At 34.9% G+C, this 27,868-nt stretch overlaps 1 protein-coding gene across 8 annotated transcripts in view; it reads right to left on the bottom strand.

Annotated features, from left to right (window-relative positions):
* Positions 1–27,868, bottom strand: part of IMMP2L (inner mitochondrial membrane peptidase subunit 2) — a 407,522-nt gene that overhangs the window by 373,438 nt on the left and 6,216 nt on the right. For 7 of the 8 annotated variants that reach the window (XM_041421056.1, XM_041421053.1, XM_041421054.1 and 4 more), the window contains 2 exons: positions 20,881–21,018; positions 13,963–14,066 (listed from right to left, as the gene is read on the bottom strand). In XM_041421056.1, coding sequence (XP_041276990.1) covers positions 13,963–14,066; positions 20,881–21,015 — 239 coding nt within the window. In that variant the 5' untranslated portion in view covers positions 21,016–21,018. Of the gene's footprint in view, positions 1–9,031; positions 9,064–13,962; positions 14,067–20,880; positions 21,019–27,868 lie in introns of all 8 variants that reach the window. The other variant, XM_041421055.1, reaches the window with a different exon arrangement.

Genomic DNA, 27,868 nt, shown 5'->3' with positions numbered 1-27,868 from the left:
ATCCATAAATTAGCATGTATTAAATACAATATTATATATTTGATTTTTAATAAAGTGTAAAACACGTCCATTTAAAATTTTCCCTTTTGCTCTTAGTCTTCTGATTTTCTGGACTGTTTTAAAATATATATTGGATTTGGATCCTAATGAGAAAAAGTGGACAATATACTCTGGACTTGCAAGAGCAAAACAGGGATAATAGTCTGTCTTCTCACAGGCAATATAAACATCATTCATTCTAAGGAATTACAATAAGGATTCCAAATCCTTTCAGATTCTGGGCTCGCAGCAGTACCAACCATTGCTTTTGTTCCAAGTAGCTGAGGGAAAGGAAAAATTACTGATTTTTATAAGCATATACATTTAGGAACTTTTGCAGGGTATATGACTAATACACTGCAGTCATCCTACTACTGCATGCCAACTGGTTCAAAATCTGACCTCTGTGTGTCCATAAAGAATACTCCCCAAAACAATAACGTAATCTGAAATTGTTCTACAAGTATTACATACACATAATAACTATTAAATTATTATGCAAGACCTTGATTTGCCAGTTTGTCTATGAGAGATACTTTTAAAAAAATATAATCTCACCAATTCATATTTGTTGAAATTTTTGCTATAACAGTTTTCAAATAATGAGTGTGGTTTATTTTCTTCCTAAGTCAAAGATGATTTTGAATATCAGCTAGTCATACAAGTCTGTGTTAGCTCACCTTTTGTACTTGGATCAAATTCCCATAGCTATCTCGAAATCAGTTTATTCTTAGTAAGCACATGAGACCAATCAGCAATATATGAATACAGCCATCATAACTCTGTTGTGTTCAAAAGGGTTCTTGATAAGATAACATTAAATACTATACAAATTTCAGCTTCCTGCAGATGAAGCTCATGATAAAAGCAGTATTGATGTGTTTTATTTGTTCACTTTATCAACTGCAAGTATGAGACAAAGAACAAAACAGTAAAATAATAAAACCTTTACTCAGCCCATTCCAGTATCAGTCTATTACTATTAATATATTATAAAGCAGGAGTATAACTGGTAGATTAGATATACCAAGATTGATTACTTCTAGCCTGAAGCATTGTTCTGTGCTAATAAGAGCAAATGCTCTCTTCATGTTCTCTGTATACCAGGAGCTGACACGTTTGCCAGCCCTGCTGCAATCACCTAGAGAATGCAGTTGTTGCTGCCATGTCACACCTCATGAGCTTCACCAAATAGTACATACAGCTGCACACAGGAATGGAAACACAGAAGAGCTAAATGTAGTTGCTAACAGAAATTTCTAGAATAGCCCAGGAGAGCTTTTACAAATCAGGACATGAAGAGTCCCTTCAAATCTAAATTTCCCTTGGTGGTTAACTGCTGCTGCATTAGCAAATCTTGTGAACTGGAAAACCTTGCTGAGCTGTCTCACATATAGTTACACCATTGAAATGTGAAATACAACTGCTAAGAGTCTTTGCAATCTTTAAGTATTTTCAAATGTATCAATTCAATCACACATCTATTAGTGTTACAGTATGCTGTACCTGTTCACAAACCACAGGTAATAGCTGATTAAAACATACATAACAAATATGCACAAAAAAAAACTTTTCGGTATTTTAAAGGAGAAAAGTGTAACTTAGAATTCACTGAAAAAACAGTGGCAGACTTTAGAAAAGTGGGAGGCAACAGCTCCAAAGCTACAGACTTACTGTAAATACTTATATAAACCCCAACCTACTTTATGCATTCACAAACTCTGTAGTCTTTTCAACACCACAAATAGCCACAGGATCACAAAAGAGAACTGAAAGAAAAGGAAAATTGGAAGGCCAGCTACTCAAAACTCTCTCAAAAATAATCACTGAGATAATTTCTCAAAAAGGATATGCAAAGAGGGAAATAAAGAGGAGAAAATATTCTATATGAACATGCTTACCTGTTTCAATTATAACAACTAAGAAGCATCTAGAAAAAGTTTCAAATATTAAGATGCACTTTTTTCTGCTGAATTTGGGTTCAGACATTTTAAGGCCTTTGTTTTGCTAAGTCAGGTTTAACTTAATGTTAGTTAACATATAATCATAATAAATTTCTTCCAGTAAGGAATCACTCCAATACTGCACTTTCCCATCACTGTCAGTTTTAAAACATGTATCTAGATATCATGCAATAACATAAGTATCTTAGAAGGTTACAAGAGGCCCATGAAAGAGTGTTTTTAAAATTTCCTGGGATTGCAAGATATTTAAAAGATGTTACAATAAATGTATGTCAACTACATCAACATTCTCCTTCAGTTATCAAAGGTATGCACGCTGTTCCTTTGCGCTAGTAGTAGAAGTACTGACCTGCAACAGTTCATATTCTTCACAAGTTTGACAATGACATCACCACTCACCATGAGGAAAATGTAGTCAACAACAAAGTCTGTGGAAGCTATTTCTATTTTGATAGAAATGTGGCACCATCTCATCACAAGCTGCATGGAACAATGAATTTAAATCTGTCTCATGGATTCAGGTAAGCTATATCAATTAAGGATACAGAAAATAATTTGTAATCAGGTTTTCCCTGATAATGTTAAACAGGTAAGCCTTTGAACTCAAAGTGCAAACTAAAACAAGTTTTTTGTGGAAAAAGTACTATTGTCTGTGGAAGATGTTGTGAACAGTTGGCTAGCTGACAAAGGACATACTGATATAATGCAGCTAGTTGAGCAAGGAGAACAGGACGAGAGTCGAGAATCAATGTATGAAAGCGGCAAGGTCACTGTGCCCTTGCCGAAACTTGAGGTTGTGGGAGAGGTCCGTTAGCTAGCAAGAACAAAGAAAGATAAGAGAAACCACAACAAGGTGGACACAAGAACGTAAACGTAGGCATAATTGACTGATGAACGACTAGCCAATGATGAGCTCAATTTTTGCAATATGCATTAGCCTTATTAACACTGTTATAAATGTGTAAATGTGTGTGCCTATTCAATAAACTTCTGAGACTTGCTGATCACTCATATTGCGTGCCGCATTTCTTCCGCCGATCGCAACAATTGTCAGCGTCCTATAGAACTGAGGAACACACTGTGCATGATGACACATTTAAAAATCTTGCAACAGTATTTCTTTACTAAGGTCAAACTCAGCACCAGTTTAAAAATAGCCTCTTCTGAGGGCAAAGGGGATCTTATGCAGACGCAAACATCACAGCAGGCCTTCTGGGTGTACAGGATGCTATTATCCTTTGCTTGCTGACAACATACTTCCCTTTATATGGCAAGACCATACTTCTGTCATTACAGTTGCCCTAGTTCTGGAAACATCAAAGTTATTGTTCTGAGAACGCGACTAATTTATCCCTTAAAGCAAACATATAAAACAACACATAACACAAGAAATATGCTCACTAGCTATCTCTTTTTTGCCTTAAGATATACAGTATTAATTACTGAAACTACAAATGGCATTATGTTATGGATGATGGGTTTATGAGAAGAATAATTTTAAGTTTTTACTCCTACCTTTTCCTTTCCCTAGTTCAAAATTTTGCTTATGTACTAATTTTTTACATTTCACAAAGGTAGCAATTAGAAGGATACCTACAGTAGCAGGGAAAATCAGAACTGAGTGGCAAGAGAAGAGGCTGGCTAGAGTGTTCTGCTCCATATCAGCAGAAGACACAGGTCAAGTTCAAATCAATTTAAGTTCTATTTATTAAATAAATGAAAAATATTTTTGTCAATTCTTCCTACCTGAAGTCATTAAATTACAGACATGACACGAAAATTTGTAGGTAACTCCTGTCTTCGCTTCCAGTGTTCTATCAAATGAATTTTTTCACCTTCATTTTAGGTGCCTTTTATACTTTATTCCTGACACATTTTTCCTCTCATTTTCAGTCCTTTATGAATGAATCCAGTAAGACTTCACTGAAAATTTAACAAGTGAGCAAACAACTACTTGTGTACCCTAGCAGGCTCCTCTTCTCACTTGGGAAGCACTGCCCTCATATATTGCCAAACCATTTCCCTTTATTGTATTATGTCAAACATGTCCCAGTCTTCGGACGTCTGCTTGCAGCCTTCCGCCCACCCCACCAATTGTTGGGCCACACACATCTGCCTGAACCTATTCATTATTTCTCCTTCAGAGAATTTACAATCTAGTTATAAAACCTAAATGCAATCTGACCATTCTCTGTATGGTTCAGCTATTAACAAAACAGGTTTTCAATGCATGGCTGAGTTTTGTAGAAGCAGTTATAAGACAAACATCACAACCACATATACAGAAAGAGGTTTTAACAAACTCCACTTACATGCTATAAAATTAAAAACATAATGCTTATTGCAAACATTAATTAGTAATGTAAACCTTGATAGTACATAGCTATTATGGCTCACATCTTAAAAGCTTCATTGCTGAAATTCCATTTGATGCAAACCAACAGAATAATTGAGATTGGAAAGGACCTCTGGAAGTTATCTACTTCAGCTTATGGCCAAAACGGATGCAACTGCAAAGGCAGGTGAGGATGCTTGGGTTTTTGCTAGTCCAGTTTCAATTAAGGCTGGAGCCTCTCTGGCTATCACATGATTCTAATCCTTCTGTTTTTCCACCATGTGTACAGTCAGAATGCACCTTGCTGCAGTTGTGGTCCCTGTCATGTTCTTCTGCTGTACATCTCTGGGAAGGACTCTTCTCTGTAGCCAATCATCAGATAGACAGTTGGCAATATTGATAAGTCCCAAATACAAATACATATGTTTATTTCTAAAGCTAAATGCTGTTCAATTGCACTTTTCAGGAACAGCTGATTGCACATGAAAAACTAATGTTATTTTCATCAATATAATTTCCCTAGAAAATACAGTGATTATAAGGTTAATTATAATTTTAAACCTGTTAATTTGCCATTCCCTTGCCTTTACCTTTGCTAACAGGTTGAAAAAACAGAAAACAAGGCCGAGACTGCTTATTGCATGCAAAAATATTCATGTCCACAACATATTCAGCACAGGCCAAGACCCGTGGTTTTTTTTCCAACTTGACCAATTAGATAGGAAATATTTTTTATGTGTAAGTAAAATTCCCTTTGTCAGCATATGTGTAGTTAATTGAAAGATTCCTAGAAGAAACATTCTGTAGTTAATATTTATGGTTGCTCATAATACAACTGACTAAACTGGCTTAAGGGAAATTTTTACTGAAAGATACCTAGTCAGCTGTTGCAATATTTAATCTGTAATTTGTCCAAGAAGACAATGCTTGAAATATCCTGTAAAACAAAATATTACCTCAGTATTTCCCAAATTGTACACAAAATGAAAGGAGGCTAACTGCCAAAAATATTGATAAAATATATTTTTGCATACAAAGAACCAATTCCATTTGGTTAATTGCTTATATCCAGAACTTATAAATAATCAGGCTTTATGTCTTCAGAAAAATTACTGTATTATAGGATTTAAGAACTGCTGAATCATACTGTAACATCCTACATATATTTCTCTATTAGAGCTTTCATGTTACTGCAGAGAGCAGAACTTAGCATTGCAATATGAAAGCCTTGATGCCAAGGAACTGGATCTCTTTGAAAGATATTTGTTTCATATGGAAGAGAGAGAGTAAGCCGATTTCCAGAGTCATTCTAGGAAAAAAAAAATACATTATTCCATCTCCTCAGAAGTATACAACAACTTCTTCATAATAGGCGATATAGCATCTTTAGTTCCAAAATGTGTACTGTTCACAATTCAAGTAAAAAATTATGACAGGTAAACACTTAAAATAGTGAGTTTATCTTAAACTGAATCTAGCATCTCATGAATTCAGCACTCAGCATCTCATAAGTGCAGTGGAACCTAACATTAAGTACTTTGATTTGTTATCTTCTCTAGGAATCAGTCGGAACATTGGCTTCACTTTCAAGGGAAGGAAATTACTTTCAACAAAGTATCAGTGTAACAATCCTCTAAAGTGTCAAGGTATCTGATCATCAGATTAAACAGCGTATTGTACTCAGAGCATATATTTAAAAATTATGTTCCATCTATATTTATCATAATCAAAAATACAATTGATCTAAACTGCAAGAAAAACCATAGGAATACCCATTAATTTTTTTATCCGATATCATCAGAGACTTTCAGTCTGAATTTACATAAGGAGGTGTCTGATCTGAATACCTTACAGAGAATGAGCACTGGATTTTCACATTAGTTGCTGAACAATCATATTGCCTGCCACTTCCAGCAATGAGATTGTGTAGCTTATTTCACTGACTTGTAAAACCTTTCCTAGTTCCAAGTACCTACAAGCAATGCCAGTCATAAATAACCACCAATTACTTTGCAGCAGTTGGAAATGTACAGAGAAAAAAAGGTATCAAATATTTTCCCATAAGAGTTGTCAAAGTTTCTTAAGGTTCAAGGAAAAAACATTCAGGAAATATATACCGATACCTTTCTGTACATACATAGCAGCAGATTCTGCTACAGCAAAGCACATTCCTAGCATCTAAATTATAGCTATTTCAAAAGGCAAAAGCGACATTTTTCTAAACCAAGGCAGGTTTCAAGCTCCTTTTGCTCAACATGACCTTCACAGTACAGTCAGCCATCCTACTGTAAGGCACTTACAAGATCAGAGACAGCTTTCCTGCCAACCAAATCACCGCTGCAATTTCTGCAACATTCCAAGCAGCTGTCCACTTAGACCCAGGACCTCCAACATACTGTGACTTCTCATCATCTAAAAGAGTATAAAAAAATTATTCTATACTGTTCCACATTTTTTTAATTTTTATTAAAAAGGTAAAAATTATGTCATTTGGTAAAATGGGTTTTTTTCTTCTTCTCCATTTGCCCGATCACTAAAAGATGAAGTAAAAATGATTAAATAATTAAATTGAATTGATAAATCAGTTAATTTTGAGATTGAAAATTACTATTAACACTCCTCCAACAGCAGAACATAGGGCATCCTTATGTAACAATTAGCTTCTAACACCTGAGAATCCTACAATTTGAAGATCACAACACAAACATTTTTTCTCACTTGTCAAAGAATCAGACATATATTTCTGTGTAACTACAAATTAACTTTTTATTATTTATTTCCTAATCTATCCAAGTTGCAACACTACTTCAACTCACAGTTCTTCCACTGTAAACACAGGTAAGCCAATATACTTACCAGTACATACAGTACCAATTCAGCAGCACCAAAATTAAAGCTGTTCTACACAGGATAATCAATCTGTATTTTTAATTATTCTGCTTCTGAGGTGGTCAAGACTAATATCCCTCCACTTTCACTATAATGGGTCTTAAAGAAATTTTATGCTATTTACCTCAGAAGAAAATTCTACCAAATACCTGTCTTAATGTCTTAGGAATAAAATACACACACCCATTTCCAGCCTATCTGAAAGGGCAGTTATCTTCTGTTAAGTGGGCAGTTTTCTTTATCTCTTCCACAACCAATCCTGCACCTGGGGAGATATCTTCTGTTAATGGGCCATTGAGTGTCACTGCATGACTAATAAAATGGCATCATCACATTGTGAGATGCTCCACCCAAAGGAAGGAGCACAAACAATTCCTAATTGGATAGAATCAGAGATTTGGAGGACCACAGCCAGCCTTTTCCACTGGATTCCCAGAGAAAGACCAGGCCCATCTATACCACCACTGGTTCTTCAAAGGAAAACTATACCCTTCTACAGGACCATTGCTTCAACAGAACCACATGAGTGGTCCTGTCACTCCAGGAGGACTGCAGCCACCATTTCATCAGACTGCTACCACCATCCTGACCAACAGGGTGTCAAGTCGTATTCTGACTTGTCAGTGTTGTTTTGTATTACTCCATTGTTTATTTTATTTCTTTTTTATTTTATTTTCTTCCCTAATAAAGAACTGTTATTCCTACTCCCATATATTTGTCTGAGAGCCCCCTTAACTTCAAAATTATAACAATTCAGAGGGAGAGGGTTTACATTTTCCATTTCAGGGGAGGCTCCTGCCTTCCTTAACAGACATCTGTCTTTTTCAAACCAGGCTATGCATCTGACTTTAATTATTTTTGCAAGTCTCTCAATGCTGCATTTTAAATTAAACACAAAGACTATATTATATGCAGGAAAACCTAAAACAAACTAGCAAACAAATCAAGCCCAAAACCTGAAACAACTGGGTAATCAATGAAGTGGATTCTGTAAATTTCCAATGTATTATTCTAATATATACTCTAATAAATGTTCAGCAAGCAACAATTTCTTTCTTAATTCAACAGCAAGGTACTTAATTCGATAAAAAGGCCAATAAAATCAAAATCAGCCAGAATATGAAGTTTGCACAGCACCACTTACAATACTACAGTAGTCTTCTCAATCAATCAACACCTCTTTCACAAAGAGCAAAGGCCATCTGACTCCCCCATCATTACCTTTTTAAAAATAAGTATTGTTATTTTTACATCTCCAACTTTCAATTTAATCACTAAATAGTTGAAAGCTATAACATTCATTTATGTGACTTTGTGGCCTAAAGAGTCTAGCCAATCTAGTCTTGTCAACTTCCTAGTCATAGCCATAGAGTTTAAGTGTAACAGCCATAGCTTTAACCACAACAGCTTCTTTCCTCCACAACTGCTCATTTTCCACAGTAACGCAACCACTGCCTATTAAACCCCTCCTGAGCACTTCATAATACAACCAAGGATCATGTACAGTATCTGAAAAGTTTCCTTAGAAAAAGGATTTTACTTTATAAATGGAAGACACATAGCTTTCTTCCACCAACAGTATTAACATACATATAAAGATACTCACACGAAGAATAGATCATAACACAGATAATAAAAGCAGAACTACATATTTGATTTTTATCAAGAAAAGACGAGAGGTTTTGAGTTTTTTTACCAGCTAAAAGAACAGAATAGGAAAAGATTTTCTGAGGTCATTGAGGCACAGAAACTAAAGTGATTATTTAGCTTCTGTGTCAGCACAACCTCCTTTGCAGTGTCCTACCTGCCAGAAGACAGATGACTTGGTACGGAGACCTAAGTACAAACAAAAATAGAACAGAAATTGGAAGACTTAAGAAGGCCAAGCAGAGGTATTTGTAAAAGGTTGTCCAGTATTTCAGTCAGAAAGAAACTTTCTTAAATGTAATGCAAGAACCATTAGATATCCATTCACATTATAGCTACCAGAATTTAGTAGAAAATATTTTCATAATTACAACTAATTCAAATTCAAGGCAGTTCCTTCAATAAATACCTTCTTACTGATATTTATTTTAGCAAGCTAGTCTCAATAATGAAATTCCAATTAGCGATCTTTTATGAATAGCATATATTCAGTTTGCACCATTTGGGAACTCTTTTGTTTTCATCAACTAAACAAGACTACATTCCTTCAAAAATTGCATTATTCAGATTTGCATGTACAGGCTGAAACTTGTTGAACCCTCACATAAAATCACACCGCAATTATCTTCTCCAGTTCTCATTTGTGAATGCCAGTGAGGGACACAGCAGCAGAAACAACCTCAAATGCAGTACTTTGATTCTTCCTCCAGAATGATAATCTGCATTGCATTTTTCAAAGATCAAGCTCACACAAATGCTTAGCAGTTTACCCAAAATAAAGGAGTCTACTGAAAGGTCTGAGCATAATCTTAGAGGAAGAAGTGACAGAAGCCACTTAATATCCCTCATAAGGATAAGAAGGATAGGAGACAAGAAGTATGATTTGCAGTTTTTTTGTATGTCAAGGCATTTTCTATGTAGAAAGTTGGGTTTGTATTTAAAGCAATTATGCTCCTATATGAGCGCTCAAAAGAAGCTGACAAAATATACAACACTTATTTCCTTATTTTTATAGCTGACCTTTAAAAACATGTTTCTAAACATACTGCCCATTTAGCTATTATAGTTCATACTTTTAAAAGCATGTTACCATTCAGGATGTACAGAACTAACAGCATGGTTCACTTTTTTTTTCTCTCAGATTAATTTAGCATAGCTATTTTTATTTGACACACAAGAAGACATTCTAAATTAGCAAAGGAGGGACACCTGGCAACCTATCCAGCAAGTAAGCTCTTGCTCTCAGTCAAACATTGGAGAAGGTGTTCTCTCTATTACAGACATAGAACAACCTTTAAATTAACCTCTACTTTTTGACCTCAAGGTTAAAATTAGTGTCTGTGAATATTTACAGCTTTAACTTTTCATAATTTGAAAATTTAAGCACCAACTTATTTCTACATTAACACAGGAATTTTGGAATAAAAAGACTGTATGATTGTACCATCAGGACAGGAGGGTTTCCATAAATGCAACCAAAATTAATTCCAGACCAAGAAGTCACTCTTTGGCAACATCTTTTTATAACAATGCCTGCATTTGCATACAGTAAAAACCAAATTACATGCAGGTAATGTTGGCAAAAATATCCTTAATCTGCAGTAGAAGAGCACTGTCTCTATAAGTGCTGGGAAGTGCAGCTGAAGCATGTATTCCCAGGGAACTGCATGAGCTATACAACCCCCACTGTGACAAACACAGCTCCAGCTACAATGCTGCTGGCACTCAAACTTTACAGAGTGAAACCAGCTGAGAGAATACTACATATCTTATAACTCATTCTGCAACATCCGATAAAGTTCTACACAACTGTTGAGATCTACCTCAGCTAAGCTCTTACAAAATAGATGCCTGTTTCAACACAAAAGTTACTGAAAAATCAAGGTCTGCCTGGCAAAAACAAGCATTCATCTTTGAAAGATGATGTCATGTGTTACATTATTATTTTTGCTCTTTGGAGACAAATAAATGCATTTTCCACACTAAAAATATAACACATTTTTATTTTTTTAAATCCATTTAAGAGATGGAAAGGTAGTATTCTGGAACACAGAATAACTGAAATTACCTCACTTATTTAAAAATTTTTCCTGTTTTGATTTTCAATTTATTAAGTCCCAGTAATACAGCAGTACCTAAATTAGGCATCGAGCAAGTGAACCAGTTAAGAACAATAACATTTTGCTCAGTTCTGAATCAACTTAAAATTTGGAGTTCAAAAGTTACAGCATGTAACACTGAGCTCTCCTAATTCTGGTATCAATAAAAATTAGTTCAAACCAAAGGGAAAAACTATTCTAAAGGCTGAGGTAAGATATAACCATCTGTAAAACACTAAACTGCAATTAAAGAAATAATTTTTTGCTACCAACTTATCATCTCCATTTGTTTTACCTGACTAATTTAATATTTTTAAAGACTAATGCCATTTTAAATATTTTGTCTAAAACAAGGTAAACGCACACGTGTGCGTACAATGGCTAATTTGACAGCTGTGATTGAGATGATTGGTTCACCTGCATCAGGTACAGAGACTGAGAAGACAGACATGCAGTCTCCATTCTTTCATTCTTATACTTTACTAAGTATAAACACCACCAAGTACTTGAGTAGTCAGATGATCATTTGTACCAAAAGTCACAACACCACCAAGTACTTGAGTAGTCAGATGATCATTTGTACCAAAAGTCATAAAATAAATATATATATATATGTGTGTGTATATATATATATTTATCCGTCATAAAATAAATATATATATATGTGTGTATATATATATATTTATCAAGAACTAGATTGGACAATAGAGGAAAAACTTTCACATCTGCAAGCAGTATCAGGATCATGACCACAGGCTCACTGATTCACTTCTGGGGCATCCAGGACCACCAAGAGTGACTCACCTCTTTGCTCTCTTCATACCATCAGAGATACCATGTCATTCTGGATGGCTGCTGGTTATACCACAATTCCTAAAGGGATTGTTGAGATCACAACTAGCAAAGTCCATTGTAAGTAGAAGGTCAACAGCCAAAACTTGGAGCAAAAATGAGTTTGAATGGCCCTGGTCAAGCAGCCATGAAGGAATATTTTACTTCAGCTCTTGTCCTGCAAAAGACCACTCTTCCACAACCTCTAAACTATCTTCTGCTACAACTTGGCAAAGAGGAGACAGTGGACAAATGTAAAGCAGCCAACAAGGATACAAAACAAAGGTTTACACATCCATTTGCCTATCTCAGTCACAACAACACTTTCTCAACAGAATTTCTGAGCAGATCAGTAAAGGAGCACCTGATGGGACATTTTGCTTCCCCATTCATGCCTTAGCTAAATCAGGACCTCAGGACCAGCAAGTAAAATTCATGTACATGTGTGAGTTATAGAAATCATAAGTAAACAATCAAAACGAAAAAGATAAAAGTATTAACCTATTTACACAATAGAAGCATTGTATAGCAATATTCTCAAAAACTGACAAGTACAAAATCACATCCAGATACTATATCCTGCAAGACTTTACCACACAACTAAAAACTTAAAAATACAATAAGGAAGCAGGCCAAAACTGCTTCTAACAAATCCATATCAGGAGGTACTTGAAAGTTGTTACTGAAAATGTAAACATTGAATGATATTTTATAATAAAACTAGCCAATAAATTTATTTTTATATTGTCTAACTTCTTTTGTATTGATCTTAAAGTGCTTTGGGAATACTCTGATCTGATTATCCAGTGGACTTCCTAAAGACTAAGAAAAGCTTCCATATAGTGCATAAATACAACTCCTTCTATGTGGGTCTACACAAACTCCACCAAGATCAGGGAAAAGTTTCTAAACATACAAAAATCTCCTCAGCACCTGAAATACTAGTTATCCTGCTCAAACATATAGCAAAGTGAAAATAACCAATGCAAATGGCTCTGATGGAATCACAAGTGTTCAAGGAGTATAATAAGAATGAAACTATTAATTCTGTTTCCTTATCAGACAATGTGCTCATTCTCTGTTCAGTCTATTAATTACTAATCAGTTATACTGACTCTTTTAAACAAATCACCAGAGCATGACTTGGGCAGAGGGATGCACACACAGGCAGAATCACATTTTACAGCATTCATTTAGTGACCTGAAATTGAAGCCTTTTTGCAATATTATCTGTAGCAAATGTGAATAAATTCATATTTGTAACTAGACTATTTACAGAAAATTTTACATGACAGAAAATGAGACCGATCAGAATGCAAATTTTAAGTGTCTAGCAAAAGAAGAAAATTGTCTTACAAATTTCCACTAGTGAAGAGGTAGACAAAAAAATGGGACAATTAAAAAAGATATCTGACAAAAGGCAGTTCGATAATATGGCTTCCAAAGACATTTTTGTTACAATTTATATATTGTACATTTCACTTACAAAACTAAAACCTTAAGCTTAAACTCTCCAAGCATATAATATGAGCATGTATTATATCCCTGCATCAGTTATGAGGACTCAGACATTCTATTTCTATATTATATTAAGGCTGAAATGGAGTTTCTGTCCTCTGTTAGTCTTGAGTATTTTCAACAGCAAAACACTGCCACCTTTTGGCTTGATACATAGACCTCCCAACTTTAAATGTAGAATCCTATATTTTGCTCCATTTGTCCTTTAGGGAGGTAGTTGAATCCTTGAGATTGTATCTAAAATTTTATTCAGTAGACATACTTCACAAGGAAGAAAAACATACAGTACTAGTCAATAAGGAAAATTTTTCTCATAAGTACCTAGCCTAACAGCTCAAAACTATACTCCTTTAGGCCACACAATGTTTTAGCTATTTTCTATCTCACAGCTCTTTGTTCTTGGCAGTTTTGGTCCACATTGTATCACATGACACCTTGCATTGCACTCCTTTTAAGTAAAAACTTGTTAATGCCTTCTTTGAACATCTGAGTTTTGAAAACAGATGACAGAAATAACAATAATGCATTACTTAAAATGTTGGGTTCCTTGGTCATGTATAAACCTACATTATTGTAGATGAAACACCGATAGTTCAACATCTACATAAACACGTATTGAAATGTATGCAAAATTACTTACACCAGTGACACAATGTCCCCACGTTGTACATCATAATTTCTAATGCTCCAGTGGTTCAAGAGTACTACATCAGATGCTTGTCTTCCCCCAGGATTCAAAGAAGGCTGAGAGAAGGGGAGAAAAATAGATCTACATTCAGATGTACATTTCCTTTATCAATCTTCCACCTAATTCTCTTTCCATCAACAGGTGAAACCCATTAAAATTGATAAAAAGCATGCCCACTTACTGTAAGAGGCCAAGAATCTGTTTTATTACAAGAAATACACTTCTTTATTAAATGACATGTTAAATATAATTAATTTATGACAAACTCTAGTTCACATCTTTTAACACACTACTGCATGCAAACCAGATTACATAGCATACATACTTATGGCAAACCTGATGAAAAGAAGGGATTGCTATTACTTCTTATCTTTTAATATTAAAATCAACGGAGAACCAAGTATACTTATTCCAAAAACAAGCTCCTTGCAGGCATCTTACTACTTATAAAAGTATAATACACTAAAAATGAAGTATGTACTTGCAGCCATATTAATCTCAGCATCCTTTGCAAAGAGGAAAAACAAGCCCTATACCTACAGCATACACTGGCACTGGCAATTAATGCGGGCCTTCCACAACAAGACATGAAAGGACATGTGTTATCATTCTATTGCAAAAGCTCCATACCTCCTTGGTAATTTCTCACAGGCAGCTCCTCGCAGTACTGACTCCTTCCTCACAACACAACCAACAGACTAACTTCCTTCTCAATCAGCCAACCTACTCTTGTACAATACCCATCCTAACTGGATCTAGCTGTCGCCTATTAAGGGCCGGCCTGTTCCTAATTCTTGATAATTAATGCAGCTGTAACTCCTTAGGGGTGAAATTACCTTCATCACTATTTCTATTCTACATTCCATCCATCCACAGGCATGACTCAAAATAACCAGGTAATTAATACATAATTAGGAGGTACATCAAATCCCCCAAAATTATTTTGTGCGATATGACACAAAAGCAGGGTACCTGATTAAAGCTGCCTCTGACTTAACTCTGAGGAAAGGGCAGATGAAGAAGCTCATCACAATACTGTCTTTATTTATTTTTGCAAGGCTTACTTTAAAACAGAGACTGCTTTTACTAGAAAGAAAACATTTAAGAGTATTCCAGACTGAAGTTTTCTAATAGTTTATTTCTCAAAAAGCTTTTTCAGGGTCTTCAAATAAAATTACAGTATCTTCCAAGTTGGCCAAGAGATAATCACTAATGTATATTCTAGAGTTAGGTGATATATGCAATAAAGCACATAATGTTGAAACTAAGCTACCCCTCCTTTGTATGGTAACTACAATATTAGCTAAAAATTTTGTTGTTGCTGTTGTAGAAAAGGTACTTACACTATAACTTGAACTGCCACATAAACCACTGGACTTTCACTGCTTATATTCCCCTCTCCAAATTTTTATGAGTAAACCAACAGAGGGACTGAAATTAACTCTTCTCAACCCTAGTAATTACACAGTGTCAAATTTAATTCTATTGTTATTCAGTAAACTGCTCTCAAATGAAACGGTTTTTAGTATTTATTTTTAACTTCAATTTAGAAATGCTGATTTGTCTTTATTACAGTTTCTTCATTCATCATTGCTAAATAGATTGGTTGACAAAGTCATACTTCTAGTAGGATTTGCAAAAAATTAGTTTTTCAAGGTGCAAGAGGAAGTCATGTGGTAGGGTCCTCAGTAGATGTAATTCACATGAACAGTAAGCAATATGTTACGTCAAAAGAATAAACATGGTAGGAGAGGGGGAGGGATATGACATCATATGTTTAGTTAAAGAGCAAACGAGGCCAGTTACATTTTGGGCTACAGGCAAATTTCCAGTAAGGTACATCAGGAGATCAAAGCAGATCACTTTAATATCCATAGAGATATGGTCCTAGTCTAAGCTATAAATATATTAATACTCATTGCTCTTTTATTTACTAGACTCAATGCACTGCAAGAATCAGATAAATGAAAACCAGGACCTAATTAGCAGTTCTTCTATTAGTAGTTTTTAATCAAGATTTCCAGAATTATTTATCACCTTTACAGCATTTTCCACCAAAGGATCAAATATTTACATACAAGTGATTTACATACAAACTCAAACCAATCAGTCATACTCACTTTGCCAAATGCAGGCACATAGGGGCCAGAAGCTTTCAACACTTCTAAGTATAAGGCAGAGGCCAATCTTACAAACCAGGAATCATACACATGACACATTCCCACAAAGTAAACTTATTACTCAAAGGTCAAAAGCCAAAAGAGGAGGAAGAAACCTTAAATAGAAACCTTAAAACCATTGCTCTAAAAGATAATGTATCTCACAGCTGATACTTAGAATATATCTAAATAAGTGTTCACACTCTTCTTGTACCACATCAACTTACATCAACCACATCTTACAGAGATACAACAGGTAGTTACAGTATTGTCCTAGTTGCACTATCCCAGTTGACTCCTATTTTTTTCTGCATTTTAAAAAAGGAAATACCTTAGAATTTAAATACATTTAGATATTGCAAAAGCTTGTTTAACTTAAAGCATTCTAAATCCATTTTTATCAACACCTGACCTCATTTTGACATACAGAGTGGATATTCAACTCATTATACATTAGAATGGAGTTTGAGAAAAATACGATGGTGTAGGCTTTTTTCTTCAAAAAACCTGACAAACATGCAGACAATAATACTATTTTGTTAAAAGAAACTGAAGGAAAACTAGGAGACAACTATTCATTTACATCATCACTGCTGTCTATTAAAAAAATAAAAGGCTAAATCCTTCAGCAAGCCTTTCTCTATTGTAAATAACACTAGCTGAGATTCCACTACAAACAAGTATAGAAACAATACAACTTATTCCTCATGATATTTTAACTACTGGTAAGGTTTCAGATCTAGCAAAATCAAAATACAGCTTCTGCAAAAGGAGTCAACAAATAGGGTCACAAGGGTTTTTCATAAGAAACAAGAAATGACACAGTTTTCTTCCTTCTAGTCTGAAGCATTTTAACTTCTTTGCTCAAGTTTTTGGCACAAAAGCCTGCTACAAATAAGGCACACAGGTCTTAATTTAAACTGCGGCACAGAAGCCACAAAACATTACTCTTTGCAATTACTAACTAATCTAATGCTAAAAGCATGCAAATTGAGATCCCCAGCCATATGACGAAGCCTCATAGGACACGAGGTTCCATAAGTAGAAGGGTAAAAACATGCCCCTTTGCTATAAATAATGATTAACTTGATAGTTGTTATGCTGCTAGTGAAGGTCACAACTTATTTGCTTGTAGCTTGGGGAACACAAAGAATATTCATATGAGCTTACAGGCTTAGGTACAGTAATCCTAATAATAAAGTTAGGAGAAACTGCCACAGAATAATTACAACTGCTATTATGCATAATGGAATAGAACATTCAATAATGTTTGCTGCAGAAACATGAATGCTTCATCAGAGATCGCTGCTCAGGCCACTTCCTGTAATCCTTGGTATTGAACTGTTTGTAATAGAACTTGCATATAAAGCTGCACATATGCTGTCATTTTCTATCCCACTTGAAAACAGTCCATTTGACTGAATGAATTTACAAATTTATATCCATGAGGGTTTCCTTTAACACATCTTTATGTATGAAGAGTCTGTAATACCGGACAAGCAATGAAACTCAGTAAAAAATGACACAAATCAATATCAAGATGTCCACATGACAATAAACATTTTAAAGTATACAGCCCACACTACAAGAAGTCACACCAAAAAAAATCCGCAACAATCAATTAGGAAAACTTAGTTATTTTTTTAACTTATATTTAATGTTGTAAGCAGATTATAACTCACTAGAGACACACTATTAGTAAAATGCTAGATGAGCACATCAATCTAAAATCCTAAGCAACAAAACTACCTCATGTGATGATTAAAAAACCCAGTAAATCTGGAAATAAAAGAGAAGGTAATGAAACTACTAAAACTGTTAAGATTATAAACTGCAATAGGCCACAGTTATTCCCTATAGGTTAGAGTTAATACACATATACAGTGAAGTCAGCACAAGTGAAATTACAACAGGTGGCTGAAAGCACTGAAAAATACAAAATCAGCTGGAGACAATAGAATGCATGAAGTCTGTCTTAATTGGTTGGGTCAGAAAATTTTTATTTTCATTAGAAGCTTTATTCATATGCTTGCCAGGGTATCAAAAAGTGTTCCCATAATCAGTAACTACGAAGCAGCAGTAAGGCTGGTCCAGAACAAATGGAGAAAGTGCAGGGGGAGAGAAAGCACATAGCAGAGAACAAGAGTAGGAGAGCAAGCATGACACAGGAATTTATTTCTTGCTTCTTGTCAAAACTTTTAATTTCAGGCTCAACAGAAGCCATAATTATGAGTACACAAAGCCAGCTAGACATTTTAGAAGTCTATAGCAAACAGATTCTTGGGAATCTTACCATGATATCAAATTGGGACAATAAGGTATGACTGGAAGCATTTGATTGAAGGATACAATCTGACTTCAAACTAACTCACTGAACCTCAGTCTTCCTCATTCCTATGGCTTTCAGATATATTTGAGATAGATCACTCTCCAAAGAACGCAGTTAACAGGCAGAATTGCGACATGACCAGCACTCCCTCAAGCTACTCTTAAAGAGAGGAATATATTCCTTATAATTGTGTCCCTGTCAGACTTGTTTAGATGTCTAATAAAACTTGGCCAAGAAATTAGTATCTTATTAAAAGCACTAGGATTTTTATTTTCAATCTGAAAAATGGCCATATTCATAAAAGTTTAAAACAAACCTCTATTTCAGTTCTGTTTCAGAATAAAACCAGAGAGTTTTACAGACACTGAGGTGTCAGTAAAATTATAAATGTCAGCTTTCAAGCTATCCATTTGTCAATCAACAGAGGGAACGTTTAATTAAGAGATACAGCAAGGGAAAAGCTTCAATTTTAATAATCCAGTGAATATATATTGCTTTCCCTTTGTCAGGTTAAATAAGTCTAAGCAAATGCCTGTAGTGTTTTTGAAATCTTCCATGAGTAAGTCACACAGTCAACTATGTGCTCTACAAGTGAGTAGCAAAGCAACACTCCAAAACAATACCAGTGCACTCTCAAACACTTGGGACTGACTTCAAAGAAAACATAAACCTGAGGTACTAACCAGAGGGGCACAATAGACTTGTGGAGAGAGAAATCTAAGAAATTTCTTTCCAGCTACAGAACCAAAACTATTGAGCAATAATGGATGTCAAACCAAACAAAACATCAGAGGCAGAAAAAGATCAAACAATAAATGGCAATGTGGTATGCTAAAAAAATCAACACTCCAAAATTTAAATTCTCAGGTCATACCCACTAGTAGCAATAAAACCCACCAAAAAACAGAAACAAACAAAAGCAGAAAGCCAAAACCAGAAAATCTAACATGAATCTGCATCTTAAAACATTCCATGTGGCTCTAGACCTGCAATAGAGGCAAAAAATGGGAAGATGAAAAACAGAGGAGTTGTACTCATCTGGCTAATTTTATCCTTCTCTAGATGCTGTGCTATATATTTGAAATCCTCCTGCCTGAAGATAGTAAAAAGATAACAAAACAGGTTTTTTTTTCACAGTTTTCCCTTCCTCTCCTTTCTAGTGCAAATTTTTGGCTCTGCAACTGCAAGCCCTGAGATTGTCCTCTCTTTCACTGGTCAACAATGATATTCAGAAAAACATCTGTGAAAAGGGCAATAATAACTTAAGTTACACCTAGCTTTTGGCCTTGGATTGTAGAATTACTGGAGTAACAAGATTTTATTTTTATCCCTGTTCTTGATGTGAGAGCTGCCTGCTGAGGTTTCTTGACAGAGTTTAAACATCAGATTACAGACTGCCACAAAAGCCACAATGCCACCTGGCCATTCCCTCCTCCCCACCACATGCTTTTTAGAACATTAAACATAAATCAGCCAAGTGCAGGATCAAGCCTAAGTTCTCTATCCCATGTGTAAATTCTGCATAATTCAAACTCCAGCAGCTGGTCTTCATTGCTGTGAAACTCTCTTCAAGATTCTGAGCTTATATCAGAAAAGAGAGCTTGACATCCAAGAATCAAATCCTTACTCTCTGCTAATTTGAATGTTGCAACATTGGAACAAAATACATCATAGTTACCAGTGGTGATGCATACCAATGTGCAGTGCATATGATTTAAATGCTATGTAACCACATGGAAATTTTCTGTCTACATTAAAATATAGCTTTTTCAAGACCAAATGGTGAAAAAAGTGTTCACAAATATTTATCATCTAAATGTTACACATTTACTCATATTTATATTTACTTGCTTATGCTGTATAAGCATTCAATATAACCAAAGCAAAAACAGCGAACTGATACCTATTTCCTGATAAACATAAGCAATGATAGTAGCTTCATACCACTTTTAGTATTCTTCCCTGCAATTGTGTCATATGTGCTCAAAAGTAAGAACAAGTATAGCAACAAACAGCTTTACCATACAGTTACTATAGTGTAGCTACTAAAAATTAATAAAGCCTCTTTGTGAGTCATCAATTCAATCCCAAGCGACAAAGTATATTGCTGCAAATGTTTCTAAATGTCTAAGAAGATATCAAAACCATTTATATCACTATTTCTCCATATATTTTCTTTTTACTGACACAGAATTTTGGGAAGTTTTGTTCTCAAAATCTTTCTATTCACATCATAAAATATTTAACAAAGTAGAAATTAGACTATTCCATACTACAATGTCATTTAATAACAACTGAGAAAAAGATTTTTTTCACTTTGCTATTATCAATGGAGAGTCACCTTTTAATTTCCTGACACACAAAAGATATTTCCAGCAATACCTGCATTGATGCTCCTTCCACCCTCGCGACACAGGCAACTCTATCCAGAAAAGTCACAGTTACAGGAACGGCAACAAAGAAACCTTTAAAAAAGGCTTTAATGTATCTCCTCCCCAAACCCTGAGCCTGTGCCATAGTCTGAAAAACATGAAAGAAAGAAAAAAGTTATTATAGAAAACATTCGAAGTAACATCAACACAGAGCAATTCACCACAGAATAATTAAGAATAAAATTATTATCTTTTAAAGGTTCACAATATTCAGAGTGGGAAAAAAAGAATGTGCACACAAGAATGGAAAAAAACCCCAAACCAACAAACCAGAAATCTTCATCAGATTTAAAATGTCTATTCTACAGAACGGAATTTGACACCTCACATTTATCCTTTAGATAATTTGAGCATTTCTTGTGATCCTGTGCTAGCAGAAGTACTTGATAAAAATGATTCAATGTGGCAGGTAAACAAAAAGCAAAGTGATGCCACCAGACAAAATTTATTAATGCATTTTGGAAAACAAAAGCATTGTAAATAATTTTCTCTGCATACACTGGTATTTATTCATTTTTTGCCCCCAAAGGTGGATTGTGTTAAGTAAAGGAAAGCTATTTGCAACACATCACCTTTTCTTTATTAAATATTTTCAAAAATAAAAATGCACAAATGCATCATATCCACACTGGTGGTAACTGCAAACATAAAATCAATTCAGATTGTCACATATATCATAGGGACACGCCATAACACTATGGCTCCCTGTTCACCACTCCAACACAAAGTTAAAAGCATGCTGGCAGACTAGGCAGCTACATAATGACACATGGGATGATTCTACTCCAACTTCATGTATTATACTATCTCTTTTATTTAGACCTGAACCACTGAACATGCTTGGAAAATACCTACAAAGTGCACTGAAACACCAGCTGTTTGTTTGTATAGTCATACCTCTGAAAAGCAAGCTAAATATCCAGGTACTGTTGCATAGACCCAAGCCTAATTTACATAACTGCAGTTTGTCTTTCATCTATTGGCAACTCCCTTTTAAACTGCTGCTTCCACCTAATGAATCCCTGGTAGATCAGCTTGTGTTTATATCCAAGAGTTATTTTTCAATTAAAATAATGAAAAGTATAAATATATGCAGTTTCATTCAATCCTCTTAAAAAGTACTTAAAATTTCACAATATAATCCTTTTTTCTTTGTTGCATTTTCAGAAACATGGAAGTGATTAACTATTTGTATGCAGAATATAAACTGATATCACTCTGATGAAATAGTACTGAAAGTAGTATTTCTGTCACATATAGAGCTTCTTAATTCCAAAAAACCATAAAACTTAGAAGAGAAAATTTGGTTCTGCAAAGTAAGTCATCTGCATATTCATCACTAGAATTCTTTATAGATATTAACAGCTTTGCAATGACAACATCTGTCTTCTGAGACTAGTACTTCTGACATTCACCTTCAAAAGGTTTTAATTATTTTTTTTAAGTGGAAATATTTAACCATCTGTAACTTGCTCACAAGTTTAAATTTTCACAGTGCTTACAATTCAGTCATTTTCTTTCTGAACATTTCATGAAAACATTTTCAATTTGCATCAACCACCTTTACAAATAATTTGAAATAGGTTGTGAAACAGAAAAAAAACCTTCACTATTTCAAGACTAAAGCTGTAAGGATTTAGTCTCAGCTTATCATTTAAGAGCTGGTTATTAGACTCAATCCACCAAGAGAGACTATTGCCTCAATCAGTAAAGCTTTACCTTTGGAAAATATGCCACCTAAAAATAAAATTTCTAAAAATCAGGGGTTTGTCCACCTTCTGACTACATTATTGCCTACCTTAATACCGTTCTCTCAACCTACTTACTTTGAACTTTGCATCTTGAGTTTTGTGGCTGGAACTCTACTTCTCTGCTATGAGGTCTGGCATCTCAGACCTCCTCCGCTCTAATAGCAATGTCAGCCACAAAACCCCATTTCGAGACCTTACACACAAATATATTCACCATGTTCTCTAGAGTAACTTGGGAAGAAAAACACTGTCTGACACATGCACCACAATATGGCTGATTTAAGAATAGTTTTTAAAAATTCAGAAATCAAACAATTTTACTTCTCTTTAAATTCCTCAAACATCTTTTTCATTAATAATGAAAATGAATATTCATCCCATCCTATCTACTGAATCCATGGACAGATATTGTTATAAACTTTTTGCAGGAGCCTCATGCTATTATCTACAGAAAAATCCAGAATCTGAAGAGAAGTAATTGGTCAGACAATCCACAGGAGACCAACCATATGCTTCCTAGAACTACAAGCTAATTAATAGTGACAGAGAATCTAGCAGTCAGGTTAAAACTGCTAAGACAAAATGCTTCATTCTCAGTACACCGCTTGCACAAGGCAACACCAGCAGTATTAAGCAGCTGTGGACAACACTGGGAATTAAAGTCCTACTTTTGTGTGTTTGAACACAGAGCATTACACGGCACAATATAAAAAAACATGAGGGGGAAAGCACCAGCAGCACCCCTACAAGCAATCAATTTGCAAAGCCACCAAAACCAACAACAGTTTATGTACTGAAGGACTTCTCTACTTGTCCTGAATTTTCTCCTCTCCTCCCTGTCCTCTTGGTAATGGATCAAACTACTGGTTTCATTTTCCCTGTACACCAATATGATGAATCCTTCATTTATAATAATGAGCTGCATTCTGAACTTTTCCCGGTTCCCCACCTCCCACAGCAAAGGACAGCTTTTTCCCATAACACAAGCTGAGCCAGTCAGCAGAAGCCTTTCTTCCCAAAAGACAGCAAAAATTCTCACACACATTTCAAACAATTTGACAAGAACTATTTAAAAACAGTCCATCTATAACCTCAAGTCCTTTAATATAGCAAAACATTTTCAACACATAGGTAAGTTACTACATCTCAGTATCTGACTTAACAGTGCACACATTTTTGCCTGGTCTGTTTCATAAACTTTCCCCTGTAAAAAGCACAGACAAGTAAATGGGCATGCAGAGTTCCCATGCAACTGTTGACATAGTTCACCACCCAAATGCCAGTAAATGGGAAGTTTCCCCTCACTTTTTTAAGTTGTCTTGCACTGCCACAGGGGAAGGGCTGGAACACAGGCAGCAGAAAAAGCAGTTTGCAGCATTAACTTCTACCAGTAACTGGACATGTGAACGGATAATCCTCAACTGATACATACTGATGGATTAAAATGTTCAGTGTTATCTTCCCTTAAACTTTGATGGTCGTAGGAGAAAAGAAGGGGAAAAAGTAATGATAAGCATTTACTGCAGTCACAAGAGAGAATTCAGAGTGGTAAAGGGAGACACAAAAACGATCCTGAAAATAAAAAATTCTGGTTGGAATTTTTTAATACAGAAAACATAAGATAGCCATCACTCCTGAAGATAACATTCTGCTCTTAGAGATTTCTAAAACATCTGTAGATTTTAAAAGCATCATATTTCCAGAGTGAAATTCCGAAATACAGTGCAGTGTCTGGTTTATGATGACATGTTTAAATGCATGTCAGTGAGGCAAGCCAAGTATTGTTTGCTGAAAAAAAAAAAAAAATTTTTCCTAGCACATACTTCTGGATCTCTGACCAATTTGACACCTTGAATAAGATCAACAAATCACAACACTTAAAAGATGTGGTGAAAAAAAGAAGAAACAAAACCAAATACAAAAAAAAACAGAATAAAATACTTTAGTGATGCATACGCTTTTCAACACCTGTAAGTTACACTTGGTTTAGGGGAAAAAAAAAAAAAAAAACCACAGAATAATTCAGTACAACTGACAAACTTCAAACAAACAACCTTGAAAACTTGTTTGAAACGGAAACACAGACAAGAAAAATCGAAGATCAAAAATGCTAGCATATAGGAGGTCAAAGCATTAAGAATTTCACATTGTGCAGCTAAGAGATTAAGGCAGATGGAGCACAGCATTATCCGGACTGAAGTATTTGGTGCACAAAAGGTCCAGGGATTATAATGAGCCTCTCGTGGGTACTACAACATATGGAGCAGAGATGCTATTTAGATAGCTCTCTATGTATAAAATGTTTATTTTTTCTTACACTTGCCTGCACATTAGAAGACACTGTTTACCTCATAGCCTGCAGAAAATCATCAAGTAATTCAGAAAGCCGCAGGTTACAATATATTTGCAAACCTAGGTACTTAAAAATTACCCACAGAAGTATGATAGGAAAAATAGCTGTAAAAACAAGGCGTTAGCAGTCATCCGCAAAGGAAATAGAATGGCCCCTGATGTGCTTCTGCAGGAAGACGTGAGGGAACAGGAAGGCGGGAATTACAACATATATGCAAAACAACTACCCCACCAAGACTGCTACATTAGCGTGAAATTACCTATTTGATCTTGTTCAGGAATTCGTAACTATATGATATATAGTTCAGGAATTTATTGAAACAACCAACTTCTCTGTCAATCAAAATGTGCATTTTTCTATAAATCAATGGCACCACACTAGAATTCAGGATATATGGTTTTAAAATAAAGAAGACTTTCATAACAAAAAACTCCACAACACATGAATAAGCCAAATTTTATTGTGTCCTATAAAACATAAAACTGAGGACAAAAGCTTTTGTTTTAAGAATGGTCTGACTTGAAGATGAGGTTATATCTGGCTTAACAACCATGATTAACAAGATACTGCTCAGTATAAGAATTTGTGTGATCTTTTTAACACACTCTTTTTCTACAATCTTCTATGATACAAGGCCAGAGCTAAATACTGCCATGCAGCCTGAGCCTAATTTCCCATTTTAGTTTTACATGTCCATAACTTTTATATTACAGTGATTACTGTAAGGGTACAAGTAAGCAGAGTTCTTGGTAGGCTGATTTAACTCACATATATTTATCCAAGTACAGACTTGGACATGATGGTGATGAATGCCACAGAAGAATCAAAATAGACTAGCCCATACATTTTCTGTTAAAATAGTCAATATAGATGAGTACATTTAAGTTTTCATTTAAAAATCCTATCTAGTTCCAGACGAAGCTCTCATTTATCCTTCAATAAAGCCAACTCTATCCTGGTATTATTCCACTATAGCGGTAACATGTCTATTAAATTAATGTATTTATACTCTGCACAGGTTTTACTCATCCTATTCCTCCATCATATTACCCTCTCTCTATCCCCTAGCACACAGACATGAAAGAACACCCCTCTATTTTGAGTTTGGAAATACGTCAGGTCATGGAAACAATGTGTTGTGTTGCTGAAGAAGAAAATCATAACCTAATCTGCAGTTTCAGCAACTGCACATGTATGCCCTGCTGTTCTTTTTTCTTTTCTCTAAATTACTCCTTTTGTTCTGACACCCAGATGTTTTGCTTGTTCCAAATACAAAGCAGTAGATTTTGTTAGCTTCAACTCCATTTTGTACCATTTTCTTACGTCTTTGCTTGAATTCAAGCAATTACAATTTCCATGTAATAGCTCTCAGCCCTATGAAATATGTAGCATTTTTTCCAGTATACCACCGTTAAGAAAAACAATAAGAAAAATCCATTTTTCTAATCTTCTCAGTGCTGTAACACACAGAGAAGTTCCCAAAAGCAGACAAAACCAGATCAACCATAATGAGCTTTCAGCTCACCAACCAAACAGAAAAACTTAAATTACAACAATCATCAACATAATCAGTCACAGAACTATTGCTGGGGGAAAAAATTAGTTTAATGTGGAACTGATTCTTCTTTTAATATAATATTACTATATCCCATCACTGGGATCTATATCATGTACAAAGGCTTAGTTGATGTGTTGGCTGTAACTGGAAAGAAATTCACATTGCTTATTCTTAGAAATTAATTTTGTGTTTCAAGTACACAAATTTTACCCTAATGGACAATCTTGTATTTCCAAATAAAACATTTCACTCTTCAATTATAAGCAAAACTAGAAGAAAACACAGCTGTAGACCAAAGCTACCCTCAGCAATCAAATTAACAACTAGTTTAGGATGGCAAGTAATCAGCCATTGCTCAGCTCTGACAAGTTATTCAGGATTCCATTTTATACATACAAGCATCAAGGAAAGGAATTACAATTAAAAACATTATTAATTGTTACAAATCAGATTTTATCCCAGCTCTTAAAACTTCAGATGTAATAACTTACAAGCACTATCACGCAGGCAACTGGCAGCGTATCAGTTCTTCTAATGTACAAGTTACAATACTTGGATTTATTCATGTTCCTGCACCTTCAAAGAAACTAAAGATCATTAATATATACCGTAGATAAAGGAAAGTACTAAATTACATCAATTTCTGCAACTCACTTAGGAGAGCAACATAACGCATGTTCAGCTTACAACTGAAAGTTCTGTGTTGCTTTCAGCCTAAGAATTCAATGCCTGCAACCAAATTGTTTAAATTCAAGTGTCCTTTCCAAATAACTACCAGCTGCTGCTATGTTTTGCTCTCAAGTACACTGCATAAATGAGGAGTTGCTTTGAAACTTACTGAATTTGTAAATTATATTTACAGTAAACAATAGCATAACCTTTGAATTTCAATGAATTTGCACATTCATCTAGTCAGCTCTCTGGATTTTTTCAAGCACCATAGAACTGTGATGTTAGTTGTGGTTATCCAGAACCAAACTTAGACAAAAACAAAGACAGAAAAAAAAAATTTAAAAAAAAAGAGAATATTCCGTTTTCACCAAAATATATAACTTTAAGTATTCAGATAACATTTAGCAAACAGCCTAAAAATAAGAATAACAGCACTAAACTTCAAGCATTAATATCATCAGAAACAAATTCTTCTAAAAGGTTTTGCTTTTGGATTAAGAAGAACTAAGAAGAACAAAGTTTCATATGGAACAGGGAAGTTTCTTCTAGCCTAATGGAAAGTCAAATGAATACAAAAACAAATTAATAGAAGAAACAAGATTCT

This window comes from Onychostruthus taczanowskii, unplaced genomic scaffold (genome assembly GCF_017590055.1).
Source record: "Onychostruthus taczanowskii isolate IOZ18803 unplaced genomic scaffold, ASM1759005v1 scaffold68, whole genome shotgun sequence".
NCBI classification, from domain to species: Eukaryota; Metazoa; Chordata; class Aves; order Passeriformes; family Passeridae; genus Onychostruthus; species Onychostruthus taczanowskii.
The sequence above is the reverse complement of the archived record's forward strand: the minus strand, read 5'-3'. Positions and strand labels throughout refer to the sequence as shown.